This window comes from Limulus polyphemus, unplaced genomic scaffold (assembly GCF_000517525.1).
Source record: "Limulus polyphemus unplaced genomic scaffold, Limulus_polyphemus-2.1.2 Scaffold909, whole genome shotgun sequence".
NCBI classification, from domain to species: Eukaryota; Metazoa; Arthropoda; class Merostomata; order Xiphosura; family Limulidae; genus Limulus; species Limulus polyphemus.
This window is the reverse complement of record NW_013666519.1, coordinates 312093-321755: the sequence shown is the minus strand read 5'-3', so window position 1 is coordinate 321755 and position 9663 is coordinate 312093. Positions and strand designations below refer to the sequence as shown.

At 33.4% G+C, this 9663-nt stretch overlaps 1 protein-coding gene across 2 annotated transcripts in view; it reads left to right on the top strand.

Moving 5' to 3' along the window:
* Positions 1-9663, top strand: part of LOC106461179 — a 37552-nt gene that overhangs the window by 25056 nt on the left and 2833 nt on the right. For both annotated transcript variants that reach the window (XM_022388047.1, XM_022388046.1), the window contains exons 9-13: positions 962-1072; positions 3850-3914; positions 5476-5547; positions 7693-7795; positions 8405-8471. In XM_022388047.1, the coding sequence (XP_022243755.1) occupies positions 962-1072; positions 3850-3914; positions 5476-5547; positions 7693-7795; positions 8405-8471 (418 nt within the window). The remainder of the gene's footprint in view (positions 1-961; positions 1073-3849; positions 3915-5475; positions 5548-7692; positions 7796-8404; positions 8472-9663) is intronic.

Here is a 9663-nt window from a genome sequence, read left to right as displayed (position 1 = left end):
CTATTTACTTGTGACCACTCAGTGTACATATTTGTTCTCGCAACTTATTCACTGATTAATTGGCCATTCCTGTTGCTTACATCCTTTCAGTTTTTGCTCCAATATTTTTAAGAATTGTGTAAAATGTAAAGTAATATTTCTCAAATCCATGGTTAGACCTGTCCAGAAACAAACCTTCCCCAAATCCATGGTTAGACCTGTCCACAAACAAATCTTCCCCAAATAATCAGACTTTCTACATTATTATTAAATGCTGAAGGTTACAAGTTAACACTTTTGTCACGTAAGACAGTTTTAAAAACCACCAGGCATGGTCTGGTGGTTAGGGCGTTCGACTGACAGCCTGAGGGTTGCGGGTTCAAATCCCCGTCACACTCAACATGCTCGCCCCTTTGAGACGTTAGATATTATAATGTGACGGTCAATCCCACTATTCGTTGGTGAAAGAGTAGCCCAAGAGTTGGTGGTGTTAATTAGCTGCCTTCCCTCTAGTCTATCACTGCTAAATTAGGAACGGCTAGCAGATAACCCTTGTATAGCTTTGCACGAAATTCAAACCAAACCAGTTTTTAAAACATTAACTGACATTACTTGTGCATCTTCCGTGTTTGAAATATCGATGTATTTATAATCTAACGACCGGCAACCGAGATAAGTCAACTGAAACAGTTGTTGATTGCCTACAGAGTCAAATAGCCTGATCCAATTGTTTTTTATTTATTTTTTTTGTAATTAAGCACAAAGCTTCACAATGGGCTATCTGTGCTCTGGCCACCACGAGTATCGAAACCCGGATTCTAGCGTTGTAAGTCCGCAGACATACCGCTGTGCTACTGGGGGGCCGCCTGATCCAATAGTAATATTTAATCGTTAGAAACATAGCAAATGAAAAAATATTATTGCCGCTGATGTTTACATACGTTCTTATTGCTTAAATGTTTTTGTTTTCTTTCTTTCTTAGAGTTCCTACATGAAAGAACGGACGGACATACCACTTTTCAGGCAACTTCTTGAATACCGGAAATATTCAGATGTTCCTTCCCATTTTCCCATTCATACAGCTTACGTTGAGGTGCATATATTTTTATGTTGAGGTGCATATATTTTCATACATCTTATGTTGAGGTTCATATATTTGAAAGAGAATCGGGAAGACATCTTATAGCATATTAGTTGTTAAGATATTTTGCTAATATTAAACGTTATAATTTAGAGAATGTCTTTTAATTATTAAATATTCACATATAAGATAAAATTCCTCTCATAAGGTGGCAATTTATAAATTCATGTTGACAGCTGTAAGAAAACCTGTAACATGTGGACGTGAAAACTAATCATTTCTTCAATTATATACAAGTACTCCAATCAAAGAGATCACATTAAAGTTAACATGCGTTGAACTTAATATTCCTCAGTGATAACTTTCATCGTGAATCTTAACTATTTTATCACCCCAATATGCGTTTAATAAACGATGTCCAATTTCTGATTAATTGACTTATGAATAAAATGCATTAATTATCTACAAGTATTAAGGCTTTATAAGCTTCACAGGTTTATAAATAAAAAGTAAATTATCAATAAAAGGTTTCAAATATGATATTTCCAATGAACGTTGAAATGTTCTGACTACTGGTCAGAGAATCCCTAGGAGTAGCCAGATATTAGATCAGAGAGACGCGAAATAATATATACATGGAGCTATCAATGTGAGGTTTGACAGAGAAGTGTTAAAAATCGTGTTAATAACGTAAACTCCAATCAATTAATAAATAGTTGAAACTTTCAAAGGCTAACTAAAAAACACTTTCCCATGTCTTGTCGGTTTTTCATAGACAATAATTCGGAATGTCACCTGAAACGCTCGAATCTTCTCTAAAACAAACTTTAGGTATCGTACTAAAAAAAAAAGAGAGAGATACTTTAGACAGTGAGTTAATGAGATACGATTTGAACAGCTTCGTTTTGACCTTTGACCATAACTTCTCAACCTTGATCTATGACCTCAAGGTGGTGACCTCAAAGGACATAACCATATTGTACGAGGGAAAACGATGGCTCCCCATGTCCAAAGTTGTAGACGAAGCCTTAGTGTATTCCTTTGGATCGACTTATTCGCGCATATGAATATAAATAGTGTTTAATGTTATTACCAGACTGCCAAATTCCAAACCGAAAATACTAATTTACCTGACAACCAGTAGTTTTCAAAACGACGAGTAACCATAACATTTTTATATAGTCTAGTTTTGGCCATATACCAGTTCTTAACGTTCCAGACCAATCAATGATAGCTTTCCTGACTAGTTCTTGAAAGAAAACTTCTACAACTCTGCAATATTGCGATAATTATATGCCTCTAGTTAAAACAACTTGAAGAGCTAAGCTACCTTACACTGCAGAATAAAACACCGAGAACATTGTATTAGCAACAGTACAAAATAAATAAATGAATGATTGACCATTATTGTCTGTTCCCGGTGCTTTCCAAGCCAATTTTTTTTCTTCTGATATTTTCAAGAGATTTATTCAGTCCTAATTAAAAAGAATGAACCTTTCCATCAACATGTGTTATGTTTGTGAACTGCTGTTAATGGAAAACATTTGATGAATAATATGGAGTAGACAACTTTAGCTAAACATATCTTCCGGACGATAGCTTGGAACAGAAGAGTTAATTGCTAAAGTCTGTTTCTCCTTATCCTGTGTACTTCTAGATACTCGACTCGCCCCTTTATTAGTAGCTATCCATTTTCCTATTCTATTAGCATGGCAGTTAATTAATATCTAAACGTCAAGGTGCTGAACTGTAAGTGAATACAACTAGACGCACTTTAAAGTGTTATTTTACTGTGATCGTTAATTCAATTTCTTTTGCACACAGAAAGAAACTCGAAAAATTACGACTTCTTTTACTCTGCTTCTAAGCAAATCGAAAGATTGTTCCGAAATTAACTTCTTCTTTTGTACATTTTGACATTAACTCTGGAATACTCTATAGCCCGATCTCAAAGCAGAGTCAGCCTTCTACTGATCGCAGCCGAATTATTCATAAGCTTTCTAACTTGAAGTGACTTTAACACTCCAAAAAATACAGCCAGATTGTTCCTCCAGAACAAAGTAGTTAAAAGACGACGCTAACTTCATTTCAGTGACAGGTTTGACGGTAAGAAAAAGGTTATGTTCTACTAGGTAGATCAACATCCATCTGGTTCAGGTAGTAACTAAATTTTTACACATTATAACTAATATTTTTACACATGCTTTGGAAAACACATCAAATTAATAACAAGAACTAAAGAGAAAGATTCAGAACAAAGAACTGAAAGTAAACATATCATATATATACAAGTTTAAATGTTGTGTAATTTTACTTTTTGATCTAATTTTTTACTTAAAAGGGGGAAATTTTGATCTGAATTATTCTTGTATTCTGACTTACATCAGTTTTATTTTATTTATTAGTCTTCCCCGTAATCTCCGAAGTTATATTTTATGTTTATTAGTCTTCCCCGTAATCTCCAAAGTTATATTTTATGTTTATTAGTCTTCCCCGTAATCTCCAATTTTTTTTGTTTGTTAATCTTCTTCGTATTCTCTGAAATGAGTCTAAATCTTCAACGGAAAAAAATCATTTATATACAATTTATACATAGAAAATCATGATTTTAAATGATGTATTCTAATTTCATTTAACAATCTTAATTTGACAATTATATTCGCCTTAATTTTTGTAATAATGAACAAAGGCGTCTATCTCATACCTCTTTGATTCTAAAGTTTACTAAATGTACGCAGAACTTAGAATGTTTTAATATAAATAAGTATATATATTTTTTTTAACCATAGGGTTGGGGTTTATACAGCGAGTATTTGGGAAACGAATTAAATCTCTTCAAAGATCCTTACTTTAGGTAAGTACTGTTAATAAACGTAAATTAGTCTAAAAGTCCAGTTTAAGGCAGTTCAGTTTTGGCATTTCATGGCTTGGTGGTTAATGCACTCATCTCACAAAGTACTGGTAGTGGGATCGAAACCTGGCGCCGTAAATGCTCGCCCTTTCAGTCGTGTGAGCGTTATAATGTAAAGAGTTTGGCGGTGAGTGCTTCCGGCCGGTTGCCTTTTCTCTGGTGGGTAATTCAAAGTTAGGGACAGCAGCAGATAGTCTTAGCATCTTTGCCATAAACAAAGAAACCAGCAATCAGTTCAGTTTTTTTATTAGGAAATAATGAATTCGATAATTTTGAAAATGATCATAGTTTGAAATGAAAAGTCATTTCAAGCATGTATATTTAAAATCTATTCATTGTTAATTGTCAAAACGTTCATATTTTGCTTGAGTAACTAGATAACCTTTCATTTCTGTTTCACAGCCAGGGTCTGTACCAAATAAAGAAATTTATTTTCTGTTTTAATAAGATTTCTTGAACCTTAATGTTAAAAATGAAAACCTTCAGCCATTGAGGTAGTTACAGTCTACTATTCTAGCAAACAATTTAACTTCCTATATATACAAGTATACAAGCTTAGTTAGCCTACGTGTAAAGCATATATAGTCCTCACAGGGCGATATATATTAATGTTTTAGAGACTCTCCACGTCTTTACAATCCACATCGTCACGTCCAGGGATGCTTTATATCTGACGACAATAGTCCTGCAGTATAGTTCTTATTGCAAAAGTCTCTGTCATAAAGCTGTAACGTCCAAAGCACACTACCCGCCCCCTGAGGTTTTCCACAAATCATTAGTGTACAAGAACGACGATTTCCCATCGCCCGTTTCAACAATCCAATCGGACCGAAATTGATACGCGACTTTACCGTTATATATTCGTATGAAACTGCATGAATACTTCTTTCATCTCCAGCTTCTTAAGGTATGTGACAGTTGAATGAATGTATCGTGGAGGAAACTTGTGCACACCTTCTTGATTATGATATGTACTGTTGCCTGGGGCGTGTGGGTGGATTTTACCATTAACCTTTGTGTTCGTGGATTCTCATCTATTACATGATGTTGAACTTTACTAACCATGACTGAGTGCGACTTCTTGTAAGCGTCTTTCTGGGTGATCCTGGGTTCCCAAGTTGATCTCTATTCTTTCGTTTTCAAATACCATTAATTACAAGTGATATCCCCGTCTCTAATCCTCTAAATCCCCGAACTGAACACGTCTTTATGATCAGTGTACGAGTATCTTGCGTCGGAAAAGACTGCTACATACCCATTCCAAAAGCGATGAATTTTTGATGGCATCATACTATGTAACGCCAAACAATGCAAAAACGTAGTTTTGATACGTTCCATTCTACAGCCACTTTATAGCGGCCATGTTTGTCACGTGGCTTACCGAGTTATGCATTCAAAATCATTTTAATATAACGAACTCAACCCTCTGTATATGCAATGACTTCTGGAAAGGAGAGATAATTATGATCCTATAGATTATTTTTCATAATTATAAATATTTCAGGCTGGGTCATTTATCAGAAGAAATATTCCGGGCTTGCAGGCTTGTCGTCGACACTGGAATACATGCATTTGGGTAAGTCACATTAAATTGTTTCTTTTTTTCAAGATCATATAAATTGTGTTGTTTTTACCATTATTTATAAAACATGCACCATACATTTACACGAGCTCCTCTTACTTCATCATAACATAAAAAAACTAAAATGTTTAGATACGTTTAGAAAAACTTGTGCTTCACCGCGTTTTCAGAAAACTTTTATCGTCAGGCTTAGCTCGATTCCTTGTGATGAAGTTCCGCCAAAACCAAATAGTACAAGAATACCAGTTTCAATCTATGATACCAAACCAGGTATTTTTTCATACAAAAACAAATTATATCTGGCTTCATTTAATCATTCTAGGCAAGCCAAAGACCAATATATATATATTACTTATTACATTCATTGCATTACATATGGTTGACTTTGAATATAGTTAAGGCGACTATGGTAACTTGACAGTTTTTATTAGCGATTAAGAATATCGTGACGACAATTCAAATCAACTTGCCACTAGAAAATGGTAAAAAATGTCAGTACTAATCCATCTTCTCGCCACAGAACAGTTTTTTTAAACATTTTCTAGTTCGTTATTGTCGTAAAGTTGGCCCACACTCGAAAGATGTTCATAGTTACTTTCAAACAGTTTTAAACAATTAAAGTCTGTGAGATATTGAGAAAAGTTAATATTTTTAATATAAACATCATGTAAAAAGTTCCTCCCTTTCCAAACAAAGATTCTTATTTACCGTTTGGCAATCTTTGGATATCCTCTAGGGAACAGGTTGACAATAAGATCACTTTATTTGAGAATCTTGCTTTTTGGGGGCCATTTGTGAATTAATTTGTAATTTTATTGGATCTTGATAAACATTTCGAATCCTACAAAAATAAAACCAAGTTCATGTGTTGCAAAACTAAAGTTATCGCATAATAAGAGTTACTGTGCTTTCAATTAGTTGCAACACACTCAAAATTATTTAAAATATCATATTTTTTAATTTTGACTACCCGTATTAAAATAAACCGTGAATTCTATAGATATATATTGTGCACACTTGAAAATGATTTTCAGGGGAGTAGAAGGCAAATTAAAAGTTGGGGTCCCAAGATCTATCTTACCCAGCGAAGTGAGGAAATGTGCACCAAAGACGCACTTATTATGGACGTGGTCCAGAACTCGCCCTAGGGACCTGGAATTTTGAAAGTAATTTTCCTGGTCTTGATGCATTTTACTCGGACAGATTGAAATATGGGAGGGCCTGCCCTGCCCCCACTTCCTACGCCACTTCTTTTTATTTAATTTATAAATGAATAAATCGGATTAGTCGAGTTATTCGTCAAATATTACACTGTTAGTAGGAAGTATTGTTGTAAATTTCTTAATTTGTTAACGGTATTCACTATATAAGGATGTACTATAGCCGAAGAACCTTAAGTTGCTGTCCCCATGTGAATTCATGATAAAACAAATGAAAGCTATTCTACAGCAGATCTGTATATTTCAGGTCATTTTTAAGTAATTGTAGCACAGACCTTTGATTAATTAATAGCACTGATTATATACACAAAACAAACTGCTAAAAGTAAACTTTTGTAACTAGGATAGTTTTTAAAGCAGTTGTTCTCGCTAGAATCCATCTGAACTTAGCTACTCTCTTCACCACGAAAGACTCGCGAGCTGTTAAACTATAAAAACACAATAATTCAAACTTTCTGTATGCAAAAGTCAGTGAAGTTAAACCGCGATTTTATTAAGTTTCCATTAATACATATATATATTCTAAAACGATTTCGTAATTAATTTTATATGAGAGCCATATCATGTTTACTTTTTTTTTTGTAAACATCAAGTGCTTGCATATATCTCTATCCTTAAATACACGAGTGCACAATTTGGTTAAAGAACAAATTAACTGCAAGGTTCATGTTTTATATCTCTGATGATTATTTTGTGGACTAAAAGTTTACAATTCAGTTTTTATGTTTGTTAACTAAAATTTGATACTTCAATTTGGCTTGAAAATATTTGAATTATTTTCACTCGCTATATTTTAAGTCCAATTACATTGCAATTTAAATATAGAAGTATATTTTTTGGGCAAAACATCGACATTTTGTACGTATTTTCGGTGATTCAAAACACTATTTTACTAATCAGTAAAAAATGTTTAACACAGTTGGACCCGTGAAAAAGCCATTAATTACATGTTGAAAAACTCAGCTTCTACTAAAAGAAACGTCGAAGGTGAAATTGATCGCTACATTACCTGGCCTGGTCAGGTAAGTTGACTTCTGCTTCCATTTTGGAAGCTCAGTATTTTCTGCACATGACACTATCATGTTTAATAACAGTGTTATAAGCAAAACTTTGTGTTTCAACACTGACAATCTATGTGCCACATTGAGACTATTTTGTAGCATTGATATATTACTTTCGCTGGCTTTCTGTTTTCTGCTAAGTGGGAAAATATTTGGTTTTCAATACTGTTCATATATATATTTATATCTTTAAATTATAAACTGATTTTATGGAGGTTTGTTAGTGTATTTGTGCTCTGACTATACATATAAAGTAATGTAACTTCACGTAAGTAAAAAAAAATCGCAGTCACAATACAAGCATTATGTAATGTGCCCTGGTTTTTAGAGGAACTGGGGGAATTGAGACCCAAATTGCATTGGAGGTACACCGTCTATCCAGTTTAACTTCAACTTCGCCTCACATAACCAAGATTATTTTTTTTTTATTACTTTACTTGTATTTCATCTAAGGTTTGAATATGTTGCGTAAGATTCGCGCTTTCCTTGATTATGATGTATTATCTTTAATTTTTAGCTTTTATATATATATATATATATACATTCTATATTAGTAATGTCTTTATTTAGGCTTGTGCCTACAAAATTGGAGAACTGAAGATAAAAGAGCTCAGAAAAAAAACTGAAATTAGGCTGGGTGAGTATAAAGAAGTGTATTTCTATCTTTATACATATGTCAATCTATCTAGAGTCAATCTAGTCAATTCTGAGCTGTTTATTTTTACACCTTATTGTATGGAGATTTTAATACTAAATTGTCTAACGTAAGTACTAATGGAGCACGACGATCATACACCTGTTGGGGTATAATTTATCTTGCTCATACATTCACATACGGTGTCTTAATTGAGATTACTTGTACACTAATAAACAGGCAGAACATGTGAGAGCTGTGCATCATGTTGTCCATAAATGTGGGTACACCAATAGAGCTGCGATATAAACGAAACTTACGTGCATCATTTTCAATGATGTAGGTACACTGAAAGAGTTGCAATTTGCATGAAACTTACGTCAACGTTTGCACCATTTTGAATGGTACGAGTACAAAACTACTAGCTTTAAACTCTCCTGAGAACCATCCTCAGATGTATTTACTGGACTCTTATATATCTGTGTTTCGCTAAACAACGCATGATTACCAATAAAGCTCATAAAAGTCAACATTTATATAGAAAAGGCTTGTAAAGCCATCAAAAGCTGTTCAGGAATAACAAAATTTATATACAACAGGCTAGTAAGTCGCCAAAAGCTGATCGGGATAACAACATTTATACAAAACAGGCTAGTAAAGTCATCAAAAGCTGTTTAGGATAACTGGTTATAAGAATAATTATAACTGAGTTTGGTGACATATACCCTTCAATTCAAATGCATTGAGCTATAATAATAATTTTTAATATTTTTCTAATCTCGACATTCTTAAAAAATATATATATTTAGTAGTTCTTACGATTTGGGCAAACTCAGTAGCATGTAAATATATGATTTTGAATTTAGATTTTTGTATAAAAATGGTAGGTTAAAGCAAAAAGAGTACATTAATATTCCATTTTTAATAGCTTTCTTTAAATTAGTAATTATTCTATCTTTATTTAAAGTACTTTTTTCGTAAGTGTGTTTGTTGTATGAATTTCATTAGTTAAAATTTGTGCATATAGTTTTTAGCCGTGGTATGGCGGTTCATAGAATGGCTCCGAGTTGTTGTTGTTTTTTATTTATTTTTTTACCAAGTACAAACTTTTAGCTCATAGCTCCTTGATCTCTTGACTGATTTGAGATCTAATTACAGTTTTGTACTCAGGAGGTCAAATCCTTTCGATTGATGT